This window comes from Meles meles, chromosome 6 (assembly GCF_922984935.1).
Source record: "Meles meles chromosome 6, mMelMel3.1 paternal haplotype, whole genome shotgun sequence".
Classification (NCBI taxonomy): Eukaryota; Metazoa; Chordata; class Mammalia; order Carnivora; family Mustelidae; genus Meles; species Meles meles.
In genome coordinates this window covers 49,782,736-49,804,155 of record NC_060071.1, presented here as the reverse complement: position 1 = coordinate 49,804,155, position 21,420 = coordinate 49,782,736, and the positions used below count along the sequence as shown (strand labels likewise).

Here is a 21,420-nt window from a genome sequence, read left to right as displayed (position 1 = left end):
CAAATATTTTTTAAACATTTCTACGTAACAGGCACTGTTGTCAGTGCTACAGATAGAGCAATGAACAAAATAAAGCCCTTACAGTCATGGAACCTATATTCTAGTGGTGGGAAGCAGATAATGAGAAACTATACAATATGCCACATGGTAGTAAGTGCTATGGAGGGAAAAAAAGCAAGATGGGATGATCAGGGGAACTGGATAGGGTAGAGAGATGATTGGATTGCATAAGGTGATGAAGTGACCTTTGAGTTGAGACCTGAGAGAGGTGAGGAGTATGCTGTGTGCTTGTATCTATCACCAGCTAATGTCAAGTAGTGAATCTCCGAAGTTATTTACATCTCCATTTCAGACCTCTTGCCTTATCTGCATTTGATTCTTCACTTTGGTTGTCTAATAGATACTTCAAACCTATCATGTCTAAAAGTGAATGCCTTTTCTTCACCCCACAGTTTCCTTTACCCACCGTCTTCCCCATCTCAGCTGCGCTGGGACTAGAAATTTGAGGCTCCTTTGGGAGAAGCTGTTACAGAAAACAATGGGACTGAATGTATGAGATCATTTACAGAAAGAAAAGGAGAGATCACAGTCAATGATTAGGAAAAGAGAAAGGAGGAGACTGGGGAGTGGCCTAAGATTTTGGTGGGAAAGTGCCCACAGAATGTGATGCCTAAAAAGGCAAGAACATGTTTCAGGGAGTCATTAGTAGTGTCCGTCTGTATCTGCTGAGGTTAAATAAGATACAGACTAGGAAACAACTGTTAGGCTTAGCGTCATTAAAGTTGTTAAAGTGTTCTTTTAAGGAATGGTGTGATTAAAACCTGATTGGAAATTGATTCAGGAGGAAAATGGGAAACAGGAAATGGATATAGCAAACTACAACTCTTTAGTTTCGGTATGAAGAGCTGCAGAAAGATCTGGCAATATTGGAAAGAGGTTGTGGAATCCAAAGGCAGTTATACCCATGAGTAGATATTTCTTGATCATTTCTGCCCAAAGTTTGGAGTTAGAATAAAATCTAAATTGTTATGGCTTAGTTATTTTAAAGGGTCATGTTATTGCTATTACAAGGGCAAAGCAACATTAAATATCACCTCTGAGAGAAAAGTGGGCAAAAACTACAATAAAATGCTGGCAAAACAACCAACTAGAATTAGCTTACAGAAAACTTACTACATTTTAGGTAATATATACTGGAGATATCAAAGAGATTTCATTTTATTAAGTTATTACCTTTTAAAATTAAATGATATTTCCTTTTTTTTTTATTCAGTGGGGATCTGCAGTGTACTTATGTTATAAAAAATCAGTGGCAAAGACTAACACTATATCCTACAAAGCTGGTAAGTATAATTTTTCATGGAATACTTTATATAGATATATATTATGAGGCCAGTAAACTTTACGGAAAGAAAACCCTATCTTATGATGCGCTAGTGTCAGGACTGGGACTACAACCCACGTCTTTTTTTTTCCTCCTGTTTTATCTTATCTTTATGTTTATTGGATACTTAATGGAAGACTCATTTTAAAGGAGCTGGGGTAACCATGCTAAATATTCCAAAAAACTAGTATATGAATATGCTTCAAGGTAGTGTGACCATAAACTGAAGTTTTAGGATTGTGTTCATATTTGTGTATGTTGCTTCAGAATAATCTTTTCTTGTTTGTCTTACTTAGCCTTCATGGATGAAGCATGATAAATATTAATTAGTTATTATGAATATTTACAGTGTTTGAGGATTAAAATCTAGATGTATCCTACTGAAGCATTCAGTTATTTGATGAGCATATATGTAATGTAATGTTACTAAATATGTTAAATAATAAAGCATTTTAGCATCATTCATATTATGAGCACCTAAATTCAAGAGCCGATGACTTAATATTTATTATTGTTTTTATAGGTCTAATTTGTAGATATCCTCAAGAAGATTATGAATCTTTCTCACTCCCAGAATCTGTTCCCTTATTTTGTTTACCAATGGGTGCAACTATTGAGTGTTGGCCACCAAATAGCAAATACCCTCTCCCTGTATTTTCTACATTTGTGTTAACTGGAGCCTCAGCTGAAAAGGTACTATGTGTTTTAACTAGAATTAACAAATTTCTTGTATATTATCAAGTCTTAAGTTCTATATAATGTAGGCAAGAGTAAAAATAACTGGTTAAATTGAATCTATTGTACATACTTCTTCCACTTGATTAAAATAACTATAGACAGTGGTAAAGGAAAAGAGAATTTTCATTCTGTCCCATACACCCCAATGCTTTTTTGTGAATATGGTGAAAGATTTTTTCATCATCAGATGATGTCCTTTACTGCTTCACTTTCTGTGATAAAGTCTTGAGAATAATACAAAAGACATTATTAAATATGCAAAGCTATTTGGAATGATAGACTATTACAGTTGGAAAGGACCTTGGAAATCATCTAGTCTAACATCCTCATTTTATAGACTGGGAAACTGAGGTCCAGAGAAATTTAATGAATTGCCTGAAGGTGGAATGTATATTCCCTTATCTGACATTCTGTCCCACTGTCTACTAAGTAATTATTTTCAGTTACTTTCTTATAGAGAATATTGATAAGTTGCTTTCACTCTTCAGAAAACAAACGCAATTTAATTAAAACACTTGTTTTCAATAATGAGATGTGAGAGTAGCACTGTGTAGTTGTGTGTATGTGTGTGTGTGTGTGTGTGTGTGTGTGTGTGTTAATGTACTTCAAGAAAGCAACAGTGATGTTTGCTCACTGCTCTGTTCCTGGTACCTGGCACCTTGCCTGGCTCTTGGGCGTATAAATGGCTCATAATGGTCTAGCTTATAATGGCTCATGCATTAAATATTTAATGATGTGATTTGAATAAATGATATAAGGCGTATTTATTAAATATATTACTTTTTTCCCAGGTCTATGGTGCTGCTATTCAGTTTTATGAACCATACTCTGAGGAGAATCTTACAGAAAAACAGAGACTTCTTTTGGGTTTAGCATCATCAGCAGATGGGAAATCTGATAGTTCCAAAACAATTCACACTAATAAATGCATCTGTCTTCTTTCTCACTGGCCTTTTTTTGATGCGTTCAGGAAGTTTTTGACTTTTCTGTATCGTTATTCTATCTCTGGACCTCACGTCCTTCCAATTGAGAAGTAAGTTAGAGAAGTATTCTTCAGTCAAAATTTGGTAGATCTTTCCATTATGTGTGGTATGTTTGTAATGGTAATTCAGTAAATTTTATGTGGAAACTAGGTTTTTCAAGAGTTTTTTTCAAGAAAAAAAAAGTTTGGTTATTTCAGTCAGGTAGTATTTCTCTATTATACTTTTACGTTCATGGTACTTCATTTTCATTTTGTTTTAAAGTTTACTTATATATTTAGTGATCTCTGCACCCAACATGGGGCTCGAACTCCTGACCTGAGATTCAGAGTTGAGTGCTCTTCTGACTGAACCAGCCAGGTGTCCCACATCATGTTATTTTAAATGATTTTATCTCTTAACAAAATGAAATGAATGTGTCATTTTTGATGCTCTTGTGAAGTTTGGAGATCCTAATTGACATTTTTTAATTAGGATCTTAAGATTTTTAATTAGTTTTGTAATTCTTATTTTTCAAATAATTTGGGTTTATCATAAACTTTTAAAAATATTCCCTACTATCTTTAGATATCACGAACTTAAAGGAAAATTAGATAAACACATTCTTTATTCTATTGAATAACGTTTTATGCAGTAAAATTTGTTGCAGGTGATATTTAAATATCTTCATTATCTATTTGATTATTATTATTTTTTAAGATTTTATTTTATTTATTTGACAGAGAGAGAGGTCACAAGTAGGCAGAGAGGCAGGCAGAGAGAGAGGAGGAAGCAGGCTCCCTGCAGAGCAGAGAGCCCGATGCGGGGCTCGATCCCAGGACCCTGAGATCATGACCTGAGCGGAAAGCAGCGGCTTAATCCACTTGAGCCACCCAGGCGCCCCTGATTATTTTTTTTATACTATCTGTTACTTAAACTCTTTTGTATTCTTAAGCAAAATTCTCTGACCCCAATGACATTTGGAAAGTGATAGAATTATCATAAGAGCATTCAGTGTACAATATTACTCCAATTTTTTCTTGTATTTTTTTTACTCTCATCTCAGTATTCTACTCTAGCAGTTAGCAAATTTTTTTGTCTCAGAACCCTTTTATACTCTTAAAAAATGAGGACCCCCCAAAGAGCTTTTCTTTATGTGTTATATCTGACAGTATTTACTACAATAGAAATTTAAATGGAGAAAATATTAACAATATATTAAAATAATTACATGTTAACAAGTATCTTTTTTGAAAAATAACTTTTCAAAAAAAATTAGTGAGAAGAGTGACATTGCTTGACATTTTTGCAAATCTCTAATGTCTGTCCTAACTGACACATCTAGGCTCTCATACACACTTCTACATTCAATCTATTGCAATATGTTGTTTGGATGAAAGTATATGAAAAAAACCTGGTCTCACACAAGTATGTAGGTGGAAAAGGGGGAGCATTTGAATAGCCTTTTCATATTATTGTGTGGATTTTCTATTTTGATACTGCACCAAAACTTGACAAGTGGAATTTATTAAAGGTTATTCATAGTATGCAATCTAAAACTTCAGTAATGAACTTCCTCTGTTACATTAAAATCTGTTGGTTTTCCTCGCTCTAGGTGGAACTTTTACACACAGACACACATGATTTTTGTAGCATCATACACTAGTCATTTGGAAAATACTGGTTCATGGAGTGAATGTAGATAAATTTTATTATCAATGTAAAAAAATCATTTGTTAATGTCACCACCTATTTCATCAGAAGAATTTTTTGACTATTGAGAAGTCATCAAATACACGTTGACAAAATTCTAATTTTCACTTAAAATGTAATGTTTATTGAGTTAAAATTGAAGTTAATTATTGGCGATAATACTATGAGTTATTTTTCTTTTTCTTTTTTTTTTTTAAGATTTTATTTTTAAGTAATCCCTACACCCAACATTGGGCTCGAACTCACAACCTCAAGATCAAGAGTCACATTCTCCACCAACTGAGCCAGCCAGATGCCCCTATGAGTTATTTTTCTTGAAGCAATAGGCTCACCTTATTCATTCTTATGTAGAAAATACTTGCTGGATGCCCAACATTAGATAACCTTAATTTGTCAGTTGTTCTTTGAAGGCAAAATGACATTCTGTGAGAAAAACAGAACAAGAATTGGGTTTTTGGGTACTGTCCATATAACTTGTTATATATTCTCTCCTTAAGGGAGAGGTAAAAGTTAAAATGGCTTTTGAGACATTGATAACATAAACATTGTTGAATGTGGGGAGCTGTTAACGTGAAAAGTTATTGGAATTAGGTAGAAGTAACTTTAACGTGATAAATGATTTCTGGTGTTGTTTGTTCACTTGTTTTTGTAGTAGCAGGGATTTCAAAATTATAAGTACGCAGAGCATTTGACTCAACTCGGACTTGTGGTGACGTGTTGACCTATATAGTATGTGGTTTTCACTTTGGAATCAATTGGGTTCTTGTCTGTTTGTTTTTAAGGCATATTTCTCATTTTATGCATAAAGTTCCTTTTCCATCTCCTCAGAGACCACGGATTTTAGTCCAGGTAAGATTTTCTTGATTTAAGTGCCCTATTAAATCATTATTGGCTCTGTCAAAACATACCGTAAGAATAACAATTATAAATGGAGGAAAAAACAAATATGATCTAAAGAATCAGATAGTAGTTCATGTTGGAGTTTGGGCCCTTAGTGTTTTATTAACTGCCTCCCAGGCAGACATCGAATGTTTCCCCTGAGGTAAAAGGTTGAAGAGTTAAAGCAGTTGGCAGTAGACATTTTGAACATACAAAAAGGAATTTCTTTCCCCTAAATTTGTTCTAAGTATTTGAAAGTTTGTGCCTTTGGCATTTATTCCCAAAGTTAAATATATTAGAATAGATATAAGGAAAAGTTGTGTGTTTTCTATATATTATGCAGGAAGGAAGGTTCATCGCTTTGTGATGGGAAAGTTCAAAATGAACATAAATTATTTTCCCTATAGTTTGTCCCAGTTGACTGTATCTTTTCTCTTTTGTTTATATTTCTTTTTTGTTTGTGCTCTTGATCTGTAAGATGTCTGCTTATTTAATCACCATTTACAAAGCGATTTCTATAAAGAAAATGTTATCACTATATGTGCTTTACTGTATTTATCACAGCCCTTAATGAGGGTGGGGTATCATTCAAAATTAGAAATATTTGGCAAATAGGTATTTGGAGATTTGTGGAAATATGCCTAAATATGCATAAATTTTAAAATGTAGATAAAACAAATACACTATTGATACAGATAAAATGTCTAGAAAAAATATCATTTTTATAATCTTCATAATCAGTCTGTATATCCACATGTCTTCTTGGTATTTACTGCCAGAATATATGTATGTATGTGTGTGTGTGTGTGTGTATACACACACACACACACACACATATATATATCAGACTCAGTTTGAATACACATAAAAGATTTACACATAGATTTAATACACATAAAAGATTTGTTTTATGACAGAAGGTGGCAATTTTTTTTCTGTTGAGGACCAAACAGTAAATATTTTAGTCTTTATAGGCCATGCTATCTCTGTCAAAACTACTCAGCTCCTACTGTGTAAAAACAGCTATAGATCATATCTAAACAAATGAGCAGTGCTAATGTCCTAATAAAACTTTATTTGTAAAAACAGGTGACCTAAAAAAAAAAAAAAAAAAAAAAGGTGGCCTGTGGATTTGCCCTGGAGGCCGTAGGGTTGCTAACCCTGATTTTGTGGTATTAAATGAGTAATTTAGTCTTTCAATAAAATTTTATTAAAGTTGCATTAGGGAAAAAGAGAATTCAGAATAGGAAAAGTTAATAGAAGAGGTCAGTGGTTAGGAAATGCTTTTCAGGATTTTTTTTTTTCCATTTTATTTATTTTTTCAGCGTAACAGTGTTCATTGTTTTTGCACAACACCCAGTGCTCCATGCAAAACGTGCCCTCCCTATTACCCACCACCTGTTCCCCCAACCTTCCACCCCTGACCCTTCAAAACCCTCAGGTTGTTTTTCAGAGTCCATAGTCTCTTATGGTTCGCGCTTTTCAGGATCTTAATAAGTGACATAAACAGTTCATATACTGGTTAATGTATATATTGAAATTTCATGGACATCATCATTAGCCTCCTTTTTTTTTTTTTTTACCAGAAAGTAGTGTTTCAAAGCTCATCTTTATATTTCAAACACTTTATTGTAAATTTTCTTCTAGTTATCACCACATGATAATCTGATTCTCAGTCAACCTGTTTCTTCACCTCTTCCACTAAGGCAAGTAAAACTTCATTTCTACTTATGTTTCCTCAAATCGAGTGTGAGCTATAGTGACATTCAAATATTTTCTTTTTCCTAGGTAAAATTTCAGATACTGATAGAAATACTTCTCATTTAACTGTTTCTTACCTAAATTCCTTTTTCTTAAAGGAAAAAGGAAAACCTTCATAATAGTTTGGTATTTTGTGTATCCATTATTTATCAAGTACTTACTGTTACATAAATAGGTATATATGTATATAGAGTTGAGTATGAAAACAATTATTTTTAGCTTTAAATATCTTCTGAAGAGCATTCAAATGCAATTAATTTTAAATTTAATCCACAAATAAATTTAGATACTCCTAAATACTAACCATGGAATAAAACAAGGTATTTCATCACTCAGCAGTTAAGAGAAACTATGAAATATATTTTCTAAAGTATCACTTCCTGAAATGTAATTAGCTGTGTAATTTTCTAGCAGAGAAATAGTTACAATATAATTAAGTTATTTTGTAGCACGTACCTAAGGGAGACCAGCTGCCATCTTTGACAATAATTTTGTAAGAATTGCAGATTATTTCATCACTAGGTCTTGGTCCACAGTGACCAGTGTTTTCTTAACCTTTGTTTGAGCTGAAATAAACTAAAACACTGAGACTATATATAAAATGATCCTAAATTACCCAAGAGGATTTTTTTTTGGAACAGCTTTATCAATATGATTCACATGCCATACAAAATTGTACAATTCAGTGGTTATATTCACTCTGAGTATAGAGATTTAGAGAGATCATTATAATCAATTTTAGACCATTTGCGTCACTCTAAAGGAGAAATCCTGTGCCCTTTGTCAGTTACCTTCCCTCCCATTTCTCCCATTTCTACATACACAAACACACACACATACAAATACACACTCCCCAGCCCAGGGCAACCATGAATTTTTCTGTCTCTACAGATTCAACCAGATTTGCCTATTCCGGATATTTCATATAAATGGAATCATATAATACGTGACCTTTTGGGTTTGGCTTCTTTCACATATAATAAGTTGTCCAAAGTTCATCCATGTTATATCATCATTACTTTATTCCTTTGTGTTTCCAACAAATATACCGTTATGTAGATAGACCACATTTTAGTTATTCATTTATCAGTCGATGGACATTTGGCTTGTTTCTGCTTTTTGGCTATAATAAATAATGCTGCTCTGAACATGCACAGAGTTATAGTGGACATGTTTTCATTTCTCCAAGAGACTTGTTATTAGTTCTGCTTTATTTAAAAAAAGTTAATTTGGTGAAGCCAGTTATTTAGCATTATAAAGGCAACATACTGATTGGCTTACTGAATTACTTACTTTGTCATTTCAGTATTTATTATCACACAGAATGTCTCAGTTTAGGTTATTAATTTGCTTTTTATGTGTATACCATCGCTCGACTCGGTAGCTGTCGATTTCACATTACTCTTACCATTATATCACCAAAGATAGTCTATTTGTAAATCCAAATTTTAATAGGCATATTTTCCTTAAGGGAAGTAGACCTATAAGTCATGTATTTTTTCTGATAATTACCATGAAAGATGAGCCACTAAAACACTTCCATTAAACGAATATGCTTTCAACCAAAATATCCCTCTTATAGATTGAATTATTTACTTGGACATTATCTGCATAACAGATCTTTTTCTGAAAAGAAAAAAATGACTTTTCATTTTCTATATTGAATACAATGCAGAAAAATTGAATAATTCTGAAACTTCAGAAAACTTCATTGTTTTCATAATATGTTTCTGGTGACATTTTTCCACACATAAGGGCAGCAATCACATTCAAAGTTGAATAAATAATATAATCCTACACTAATCATGACCTTTCTTCACTATTTTGGGTAATGAGGTATTTGAATTTTTTTTAATTGTGTATTTTTGTTTGGATTGACAGTGGTGGCAAGTTTTCAACACTACTTCAAAATTTAGGTCCTGAAAATGCTGTGACACTACTGGTGTTTGCAGTAACAGAACATAAGATTCTCATCCATTCCTTACGGCCTTCCGTGCTTACCAGTGTGACAGAAGCATTAGTGTCTGTGAGTATCAGAGTTCTTATTGGCAATCAGTTTCATTTTAAACCTAATTTATTCATTTAATTTAAAGCTACTTTAAGACTTAGCTAAAATTCAGGGAGTAATGAATTTTTATGTTATGAAAAAATGTTAATTTTCTGACCTTTAATATTATAATTATTTAATTTGTTATCAAATGCTAGACTTTAGGTCTGAATATTTAAAAGACAGTTTTTTGGTGTGTGCTGATAAATTATGCTTCATTGTCAAACAGCTGAATATTCTCCTGTCTTTTGTTTACCCAAGATGATTTTCCCTTTCCACTGGCCATGCCCGTATGTTCCTCTCTGCCCATTGGCTTTAGCAGATGTCTTGAGTGCACCATGTCCATTCATAGTAGGAATTGATTCAAGATATTTTGATCTCTATGATCCTCCACCAGATGTTAGTTGTGTTGACCTAGATACCAACACCATTTCTCAGTAAGTACATTGTAGTGATTCTATACCCAATAAATTACAACTTCATAGTGTATGTATGTAATTGTATATTTTTTGAATGCTAATTAGAGTTCTTTTGAGCTATATTGTTTTTGTATTTGGGGTTATTACTATCTTTGAATCAACTCGTACTATTCTTTTTTTTTTCCCAGATTTTATTTATTTTAGAGAGAGAGAATGAGAGTGTGAAAACTGGGGAAGGGACAGGAGTAGAGGGAGAGAATATCAAGCAGACTCCATGCTGAACCCAGAGCCCAGCATGGAGCTGGATCTTACCACCCTGCAATCATGACCTGAACCAAAATCAAGAGTCAGATACTTAACCAATTGAACCACCCAGACTCCCCCAACTTGTACTGTCCAGTGGGATAGATTAGGGTATTAGGTTTTACTGTAAATAAAATATATATTTAATCCTCAGATCTTTAAATATTTAAGAAACATTATTATAATCTTATACTTAGAAATTTAGTAGAAGGGAAATTGAGGTTAAAAACAGAAGAATTTATTTTCCATTTTCCAGATAAGTATGGATGAAATCACAAATTGAATTGGAGTACTATACCTTGATATTTCAATTCTATTTCTAAGTCTTGTGTAATACTATTAGAATGCTAACACTTAAAGAAAAATTTATATACTGCTTTAAATTTTTAAAATAACTTTTAAATTATACATGATTTTATCACCTTTATATTTCAGGAATACTAGGACTTTGTAAGTTTCCTTTTTTTATTGGAATAATATTTAAGTTGTAACTACTGGAGTTCTATTTTTATAATTTTTTTATAATTCACTTGTTCTCTTATACCCTTTATTTTCAATTTAATCATACTTAAGCTATTCAGGGAAGAGAAAACTGATGCAATGACCACATTGCATTCACAGGACATACTTAAAATAACTATGAGTTAGTCTATCAGTAAAGCCCCAAAGCTGGTGCACCTTTTACAACTTAAATATGTGTGTGTGCAATAGGTTTTACTCCATTTTTGATAAGCAAGCATATTTCATATTAAAGCCTTTTGATTTAATTCTGTAATCATATGTTAATTCTAATCTTGTCGTATGTTGAAACTTCAAGTGCCTAAACCACTAGAAAAAAATGGCTTTTTAGTACAGGAAGAATAATATATAATATAAAAAACATGTAAAATGATAAATAATATAGCAAGAGAATACTTTTCTGTTATAAAGCATATACACTGTCAAAAAATTTTTTTCAGATAACACCTAACCAAGAAAATACGGGATATACTTTATGCATAAAGGCCATTTTATTATATGGGTTTACAGAATCAAAGATTCTTTACCAGGAACATGTCATTCATTACCAGGAATATTTAATTCTTCAAATATTAAAGTAATATCTCTTTTCTTTGCCAGTTGTTACATGACACAATGTTTTTAAAAATTGAAATGAAGGGGGCGCCTGGGTGGCTCAGTGGATTAAGCCGCTGCCTTTGGCTCAGGTCATGATCTCAGGGTCCTGGGATCGAGCCCCGCATCGGGCTCTCTGCTCCGCGGAGAGCCTACTTCCTTCTCTCTCTGCCTGCCTCTCTGCCTACTTGTGATCTCTCTCTCTCTGTCAAATAAATAAATAAAATCTTTAAAAAAAAAAAAGAATTGAAGGGTGGTAAATTAGTATATACTGCATTTATTATGGTAATAAATTACATTTACCCTCTTTTATACTTTCCAGTCTGTTAAAAGAATTTTTTTAACTTTTTGTTTTTGTTTTGATCACTAATGAGTTAAAGACTGAAAGAAAACATGAGTCATTTGCACTCATCAGCAGTCTTCCTTCTTGTTATTATCGCCTATAGAAGGACTAAACTAGTGAACTAACAGCTTTCTACTTTCCTTCATCCAGAATTTCTGGAACCTCAATCTGAAATTTGAAAGAAAAACGGGTTCTGAATATGCAATTTTGGTTTCTTTTGCCCTCTCTTAGATACATAGAATACAGAGTATGTTATGCATGTCAATAAATTTTTGAAGAAAGGGAAATTAATATCTGGTTATGTACTAGGCATAAAGCTATATACATAACCTATGTTATCTCATCTTATTCTTTGTATTTTGTGAGGTAGTTTTTATTAACTCCTCTGACAGGTAAGGAAACCAAAGCTTAGATTTTTAAGTAATTTATCAGAAGGCTCATAGATAATATCTACTGCCAGCTGGATTTTGAAACCATCACTGTCCAGCTCCAAAACCAGTACCTCTGCCACTAATTATTGGCTATTTATGTAACAGTAATCTTGTAAGTGGAAGTCACCATGAATAAAAATGCAGAAGGCTATCATAAACTCAAACTCAAGTACTAAATTAAGACTCTCCTACCCAGCCAAGTTTTAGAGTGACGACATCAAGGGCAGGAGGAGGAAGTTATGTGAATAAATTATAGAAATTAGATGTAATGCACAGATACCAAGATTCTGCTCATTTATACTGCAGATATATCGTGAACTCCCTTTTTTGCTAGGCACTAGGAATAAAAAGGCAAACCAAGTACACTCCTTTCTCCTGTTGCTCATAATCTAGTGTATAAGGCAGGCACTCACACAATGAACAAGTACAGTGGGAGTGCTTTTTTGCAAAGTTTTACCAAGAAAAAATAATGTAAAAATTCCTACATTGTATTCTCACTGTAATGCAGGATTCCATGCCCCTGGTCACATTATAAATGAAATATAACCTTCACTGTAGGACATCTGCAACTGACCCTGTCCTCTCTGTGTTTTTATCCTCATTTGGAAAGATAGATTCCAAGACAGTGGTTCTTTGTCAGCCTAAGCTTTCCCATTCATTCTTTTTTCGTTGTTTAGTTTCCAAGGTGATAATTTTGCCCTTTTTGTTCTGTGGGAAGTACAGAAAACATTAAAAAAAAAATTCAATTTCCACTGCACACCTGGGCTTTATTATTGTCTTTAGAACATGAGCGATTTACTTTTCTTCTTTTTCTCTCCATTTTTCAAGTTTTCTTAAAAAAAAAAGGTATTCATAGCTTTTAAAGTGTAAAAAGATTTAATAAAGAATGAAATCAACAAAGCTATAGTTAAGTCTAAAAGCTTTATGGTGTTTTATCACTGTCTCTTTTCTTCTCTTACCCCTTGTATAGTTTGAATAACAGCCATGTTACAATAATTGTCATAAAGGAAAGTGTAGGAGTTTGTCCTAGAAACAAAGCTACCACTTTCGAGTAGATATCCTCTTTTATAGTTATAAAAGTATTTTGGAATATTATCCTTTATCCAAATAATTTAATATTATAGATTAAGGAAAGAAACAAAAACAAATTTTACTTGTAGGAAACTAAGAAACTCAATATTTAAATATACTCAAGAATTTTGATAAGCTTTCTGGATCATCAGTTCATTTTTTCTGTAGGAGTTCAAGTTTTCCACAGTGCTTTTTCTTAGAGTCTATAAGGAGAAAAAACTTCTCATTGGTAGGATTTTCCCAATATTTAGGTATCTAAAGTCTCTTAAATGAGGTTTTGAGTAATGACCACCATATTAAGTGTGTAGTGATTGGCATGATAATAATGCAAGTGGAATTTACTCAGTACTGACATAATTATAAATTTTTGAGCTATATTTAATACAAGGTTCTTCCCTTGTGTGAATTAATTTTTAAATATTCTGGCATCCCAACTTACCCTGAGTATTTTTCTCCTATTAGAATTTTTTGTATGTTTTATTTTTTGTTCAATGTATTTTCTCTTTTCCCTTTTTTATGTATAGCAAAAAAAAGTCCACCTAACAAATATATTATTGTTGTCATTTAATCTCAGAACTGGTGACAAGAAAAACGTAGCCTGGAAGATACTTCCAAAGAAACCATGTAAAAATCTGATGAACACTCTGAATAATTTGCACCAGCAGTTGGCAAAATGTAAGTGTATAACTTAATTAAAGGAAGTAATTTAATCTGAAAAAGGACTCCAATTACTTTGCCTTACTTGTAAAAGGATACTATTTATTTTGTCTGAGGGAAATGTTTTTATAATCTTAAGGGCAAATGAACATTAAAGCAAAATTTGTTAGAAGCTGAATAGGAAATTTATAAAATTTATATCTTATATCTACTACATTTTCATAGAACCGTTTTAGAATAATAAAATTCAAAAAGAGGTTAAGATTAAGAGTCATTTATGGTTTGTCTCCCTCCCAATCCCATCTTGTTTCATTTATTCTTCTCCTATCCCCCTACCCCCCCCATGTTGCTTCTCCATGTCCTCATATCAGGGAGATCATATGATAGTTGTCTTTCTCCGATTGACTTATTTCACTAAGCATGATACGCTCTAGCTCCATCCACGTCGTCGCAAATGGCTGGGGGGAGGTGGGATTGGGAGAGGGGGAGCGGGCTATGGACATTGGGGAGGGGAGGCGAACCATAAGAGACTATGGACTCTGAAAAACAACCTGAGGGTTTTGAAGGGTCAGGGGTGGGAGGTTGGGGGAACAGGTGGTGGGTAATGGGGAGGGCACGTTTTGCATGGAGCACTGGGTGTTGTGCAAAAAGAATGAATACTGTTACGCTGAAAAAATAAATAAAATGGAAAAAAAAAAAAAAAGAGGTTAAGGTCATTGTTTTCTTTAATTTTACCATTATTGAAATGCCAGGGGAAAAATAAGGGTTTCCTCTTGTATATTTTCTTCATACATAGAATAGAAGTTTAGTTTTAAAAATTTAAGACAGATGGTTTAAATTAGAAAATGCTGATGATTTTGATGGGGTGAGAGCTGGGTCATATCCTTTTCACCTTTCATAGATTAATGCTATGCTTACCTCAAATAATTTGAAAATAGAAGATTGCCAAATGCATTAAGAAATTAATCAAAATGAAAATTGATTAGGATATGGAATACTTCAGTAAAAAGCTTATATAAGAATACCTTGTCAGTGATCCAGAAATACTGATAAGAAGAATTAAACCTTCATTTCTTTAATCCTCTTGGTATTTTATAACAATGGCTCATTCAGGGCCCATAAATTAAAACTTATTGTATGAAAAATGGTCATTGATGGTGTAGCAATATTTGAGGTTCTCATTTGTGTATTTATCATTTATCTAATCCTCTTGGTATTTTATAACAATAGCCCAATCAGGGCCCATAATTTAATACTTACTAAATCATTGTGTGATAAAATGGTCAGTGATGATACAGCAATATTTGAGGTTTTCATTTATGTATTAAGTGAAATGTAAACATAGGAAGGGGACTATATCCTTGAGGGTTCAAAGTGCCTGTATATTTGGAAATAGGCATGGAAGAAGACAATGTTTCCAAAGCAAACCTTAAAATAAGCAGTTGATTTGGAAGCCGCTTGTAAGGACTAGATATGGTGCCATCCCAATAGGACAACATTTTATCTAATAGAACAAATAAATTATGTATAGAATTTTAGTTAAGCTAACTACTTTGTTGCTCTCTAACAAGGTATGTACTTCTTTTAAGTAGCTGAGAAGTCCAGCAGCTTTTGTAGCAATATTTAAAATATTATTAAAATCCGTGAAATAGCCCATCCAGCTCACCTGAAGGGCGGAATCTTAAAGCTTTAAGCTTTTAAACAGTACTGGTAGTTAAGGATTGTGTAATACTTTACAGCTTCAGAACACTTTCACATACATAAGTTGAGGGTGGTAAAATAGCTTGTCAGAGATCATACAGTTAACAAGGATGAAGTTAGGATTAAAATCTAGGCCTTTTGTATCAATGCCCACATTCTTCCCAGTACTGTTACTTTTTTGGACAATAACAACTCCAGAAAGAAAAAAAAAAAAACTCTCTAAGATAATTTATTGTTCCTCATATTTAAAAAAGTTTTTAAATTTTGAAACAATCACAGATATTTCCCTGACCTTTGAGAATAGATGCCCCATTACCTCCAAATGGAATATATTTCCTACCAAAAAACATATTCTCCTGTATCAGTGAAATATAACCGTGAAAATCAGGAAATTATCATTGAGCGTGACTGTCATCTTTATCCACAGACCAGATTGTAGTTTCATTGGTTATCATAATAATGTTCTTTATAGCAAAGTAATCCATTTCCAAATCATGTGTTATAATTTAGTTTCAAGTCTCTGTGGTATCCTTTTTTCTGAACAGTTCCTTGATTTTTTTCTTCTTCTTCTTGATACTTTTGAAGATGATACTTCCTATCATAGAATGGTCCATGATGTGGGTTTTCCTCATGGTAAATACAGGTCAGATGTCTTTGGCAAGAATATCGCAGAAGTGACATTATGTTCCTTTCCTAGCATCCTTACCTAGGATCCTTACCATCCTTACCATATGTCCCATAATTTATGACGATGTCTACTTTGTGCACTTAAGGTGGCGTCTACCAGGCCTCTCTATTGTGAATTTGTTATTTTACTACTAATGGCTTTAGCATTGAATTGTTCAGGAAGAGGAAGAGTTGTTTCTCACATTTTAATCCTCATGTGTTTTTCCTGTAGGCACTTATATTTTTTAAAAGGAGTGGACGGTCGCAGAGATAGGACTAATGCATTTACCCCTGTATCCTGCTGATATGGTTGCTATGATTTTCATTTATTAGTTTATATATAGTTGCCTCAGAACATGAATTTTTTTGATGGTTGTCAGATAAACAAATAATTTTATATTTACTTTGGTTGAAATATATGCAGCAGAGCCTAAAAAATGATGTGGCAAGCTTTGCCAGGGTTTACACATTATGAAGTGGTATAAACACAGAGTTCAGGTACCTTGAGACCTTTTGAAAACAGCACATTTATTTCTTTCAATTTTATTGAGATATAATTGACATACAGGACTGTATAAGGTATACAGCAGAATGACTTGACTTACCTATATAACGAATTTATATTGATATCATTATGAACATTGGTTTCAACAGTTTGGAAAAACCACTCAAACTAATTTTCTTCACAGTGCAGCAGAGACCAAGAGACGATGGACTAATGGACTTAGCAATGAATGACTATGATTTTAATTCTGGAAAAAGGTTGCATATGATAGATCTGGAAATCCAAGAGGCGTTTTTGTATTTCATGGCCTCTATTTTAAAAGGTTATAGATCATACTTAAGACCAATAACACAGGCCCCGTCTGAGACAGCCACAGATGCATCCTCTCTTTTTGCCCTACAAGGTGAGTGATTGTATAGTTTTATACTTTTAATTTTATTGAGTTTAACCTTATGATGATTCAGTTGCTTTCTGTGTTAATTAATAGCTCATGTTTATAAAAACACATACCTATTTTGGGAATATGTGAAGATGGACTTTGTTGGTACTCCATCTCCACAAAACTAGTTATTTCTTGGGCACATTAGTTCCAATCCCATTAGCTAAAAAATGTGAAAAGCACAGAGCTTCCTAACCATGTAGAAATGTTGTGTCACAGATGTGTTGAGATACTGATATTTTTAGCTTACAGAGCAGCTGGGCAATGTCAGACACTCAGAGGAGCTCCTGGGATGGCCACCTCCAGGCATGGGCAGCCTCATTCATTTTACTTCAGTGTGCTCTGTAAATATTACTTTCTGTTTGTGCCCCAAAGCAAAAGAAGTTGGAGAGCCCTGGAGTGCAATTTCTGTCATAATACATATGTATTTTTCTTTTGTGGTATATAACATTTGCAAGAGAAATTCATTTAATAAGCATATATTGAGTTTCTCTAAATGCTAAGTATATAGTGGTATGCAGAAAATACATGGTCACAAAAAAAAAGAGAGAGAGAGAGAGACATGGTCATTTCTCCCAATGAGCTTATAGGCAAGAAGATAAGCAATTTGAAAAAAATATGAATGAACACTTTATTTCACAACTTAAAATCACAGAAATTCCTTCCGAGGAATTTATGTCTGAGCCATGGTCTCAGGGATGAGTAGAAATTAGCCACACAAAAGAAAAGTAGAAGACAGTTTTAAGCAGAGAGAACAGATGGAAATAATTTGAGTTTATGGGCCCAAAAAAGGCCCAAATGTACTGTTACTGACCACAACGAGCAACATGGAGCATGAAATCAGGAAGTAAATTTTTACTCTGTTTCAGTAAGACACAGACATAAACAAATACTAGAAGAAATGTAACTGGGGCTTTGAGAAAGCCAAATACGTGGATAGAGAGCATGCCATGAGCATAGAGCATGCAACACCTGCTCAAGGAAAAAAGGAATTTTAAGCATGCTTTCAGATTTGCTACTTTATGTGTAATTCAAGGTAGTGAGGGGATCACAGAGACAATTCTGGGTGAGGATTTGAAAGATCTGGATTGAAGTTCCCTTCCTGTTGCTGTCTTTTTCAGGTCATGTCCCTTCTCAGGAGTCTTCGTTTCTTTTTCTTCAAAGTGGTGGGTTGAGGGGGTATGTGGTTAATCAAGTTTCTCCTGGCTTAAAATTTAATGAATCTTTGAATGGTGCTATATTTTGTGACATTATGAATTTATGTTGAACAGCTTTCTTAAGAAGCCGGGACCGGTCACATCAAAAATTCTATAGCATGATGACCAAAACACAAATGTTCATTCGCTTCATTGAGGAATGTTCTTTTGTCAGTGATAAAGATGCAAGCCTGGCATTTTTTGATGATTGTGTAGATAAAGTAAGTAATAGTATGTCTACAGTGCCCTGACTTATTTTGTGTGATTGTTTTAAATGTTCTGAGTTATATTTCTATTCAACTTTTATCAGCTTTTAACAAAATCTACGTTCATTCCATTTCATCATTGACTTTATTATGGAAGTTCTGTAGGACCTACTAGATACTAAAGAGCACCTCTTAGGAGTACCTTGCAGGATTTTACTGAATTATCAGTTTTATTTTAGCACTCAGGTGTGTAACCTTGCCTGCCCACTTAATAGGAGTTCTCTCCAAGTGTGTGGACCTCTAACTTGAACATCCTTAATTTTCACCTTTCCTTTTTGAGGACTGCCATATGCTGAGAGTAGGTGTAGAGCATAATGAATATTTTACTTGAATATATTTACAATTTGGAAGTGAGTTTGTAGCTTAGATTAAGTGAATTAATTGTGGTATTTTAAATTCGTGTGTGAAACCTTCCCTTTCCCTTCAGTCCTAATATCATTAGGTGGGATGGAGCAAGGTGGGTATCCCTACTGAACAGAGAGGAGGTTGGGAACAGTGGCCAGGAGTGGGGTGTTAAAACCTGAATGGGATGAAGAAGAAAGAGCAGCCTAGCATTGGGTATTAGAGCCCAAGACAGGTGAAGACAACATCCATGCAAGGGGTAACCTAGCATAGAGAAAAATCAGAGGATGAGAGAATAAAAAGAGTGTCCATGCTAGGGGAAGGATGAGAAGAGTATCCGTGCAGAAATAGCATGGAGTATCAGAGTCTGAGCAAAGTAAGGAGAATATCTCTATTGAGTAGGAGTAATGGGGTATCAGAGTTTGATCTGGATGAGGAAGATGCCAGCTTGATGGGGGTAGGGGGTTGGTCTGGAAGTTGTTGTTGAAGCCAAATTAGGGTGAAGAAGTCATATATGTGGGGAAGGGTGGTGGTGGAGATGGGAGAATATAGCATATGGGGAAATGGATCAAATAAGTAAATATGTTAAGAACAATGAAGTTACTCACTGTCAGAGAAGGGACTAAGTAATACAGAAAAGGAGAAAACCTGAATGAACCCTGAGGTATTAGGATGGAATTGGAGGCTTGATGTATCATTGGTATTCAATATTTATAGAAAAAAATATAGATAAGTATAGATATAAGTATGTGTGTCTTTGTGTGAACAAACATATACTCCCTCACTCTGTATAATAGGACCTGGGAGCAGCCATCCCCAATAGCAATGAGTACACCAAATGCACAGATTTTGGCTTCTAAATACCATTCTCCATTAAAAGGAATTAGGACTCCTTGGAGAGATGATTGGGTCTAGGGCAAGGAAAGTACGAAATGAGCCCTGAAATATCTTGTGCTGGAAAATAAGAAATCGCTCCAATAATGGAGACATGTTTTTTAAAATAACACCACATGTATAAAGGCAGATGCGTGTGCATGTGTGTGTTCATGCACATACACACACACACACACACACACACACAAGCAAGCTTGAGGGACTGCCACTGATTGCATCTGGAACAACTTGAACATCAAATGTTAGTAAGAGATCATAACCCATTGAAAAAAATAGGAAACTATGAGTCTACATAGATATCAATCAAGAGTCTGATGAGAAACAGGATTTTAATTTCAAAGTACCTCTGCACAAAATATGTATTCATTACAAAAGGAGAGAGAAAGAGTAACTTTATGGTGGAACAGAATGCCTGGCGGACCCCACTTTTATCTAATCAAAGTGAATGTCATCAGTAGTGGAACAAATCAGCATCGTACGCCTATAATAGGCCACAGTGAGAATACAACAACTCTATGATATTTCTGCCAAAGATGCATATAACCTGCATAATCTCAAGGAAATATCACACAAACTCAAATTAAGGTATTCTACAAAATACCTTTCTGTAATCCATGAACTGTCAGGGTTAAGAAAATAAAGGAAAAATTGAGAAACTGTTCAAAGGTGAAGGAAACTGAAGAGATTTGACAAGCAAATACAATGCTTTAGGCATTACATTAGGCAGAACATTATTAGTGTAATCATTAAAATGTGTGTGTAGTTTGAGGATTAGACAGTAGTAGTGTAATGTGTTAATTTCCACATTTTCATGCTGTGTTACGGTTAGATAAGAGAATGTCATTGTTTGTAGGAAGTACACACTAAAGCATTCAGTGGTGGTGGGTCATCAGGCCAGCAATTTACTCTGTAAAGATTAAAGGGGAAGAGTTGTTTGTACTTGAAAAGTTACTATACTTGAAACTCTCATATAAATTTGTGACTATATGTACATAATGTTCATGATTTTATGCCCATGACAATAGAAAAAGGGAGAGAGCAAAGCTTTGTCATATATTTACTCAACAGGTTATACTTGTTGTTTAAAGAAATCCATCATGTTCAAATTTATGTGACTGAAAGAAAATCAGTGATTTTTGAGGGCAGGGGTCATAACAGCCAAAATACAGCTCATCCCTCAGTATTCAGAAATTGGCTCAGTTCTGAGTTGGACTCAAAAGTGTTTTTTACTAACTATTAAATTAGTACCAAATATGTCTTATAAAAATGAGAAATGATTCTAACTATATCAGATGTAATGGGAAAAACACTGCCTTGGGAATAAGGACTACTTGAGTCTCAGCTCTTAACACTTGTGATTTAAGACAAGTCATCTAGTCTTTCTGTGTTGTTTTCTTACCTATGTTTAAAATACATTGTGAGGAGAGATCACTTTGCATATTTCCCAGTGTTCAAAGGAGTGTTGGATGAACTAAAAAGTAGAAAACTTTTTTCTATTGACTATTTTTTATATTTTACCAATTTTTGAGTTTATAGAATGGCTATTCATTTGGTTTTATCATTTCATAACATAGAAATGTTTGACTTTTGAAT

The 21,420-nt window shown here is 33.8% G+C and overlaps 1 protein-coding gene across 7 annotated transcripts in view; it reads left to right on the top strand.

Moving 5' to 3' along the window:
* DENND4A (DENN domain containing 4A) overlaps positions 1-21,420 on the top strand; it is a 124,704-nt gene that overhangs the window by 56,416 nt on the left and 46,868 nt on the right. For all 7 annotated transcript variants that reach the window (XM_046008817.1, XM_046008816.1, XM_046008815.1 and 4 more), the window contains exons 5-14: positions 1,274-1,343; positions 1,908-2,077; positions 2,914-3,155; positions 5,577-5,643; positions 7,321-7,379; positions 9,316-9,460; positions 9,743-9,918; positions 13,736-13,836; positions 16,875-17,093; positions 18,401-18,546. In XM_046008817.1, the coding sequence (XP_045864773.1) occupies positions 1,274-1,343; positions 1,908-2,077; positions 2,914-3,155; positions 5,577-5,643; positions 7,321-7,379; positions 9,316-9,460; positions 9,743-9,918; positions 13,736-13,836; positions 16,875-17,093; positions 18,401-18,546 (1,395 nt within the window). The remainder of the gene's footprint in view (positions 1-1,273; positions 1,344-1,907; positions 2,078-2,913; positions 3,156-5,576; positions 5,644-7,320; positions 7,380-9,315; positions 9,461-9,742; positions 9,919-13,735; positions 13,837-16,874; positions 17,094-18,400; positions 18,547-21,420) is intronic.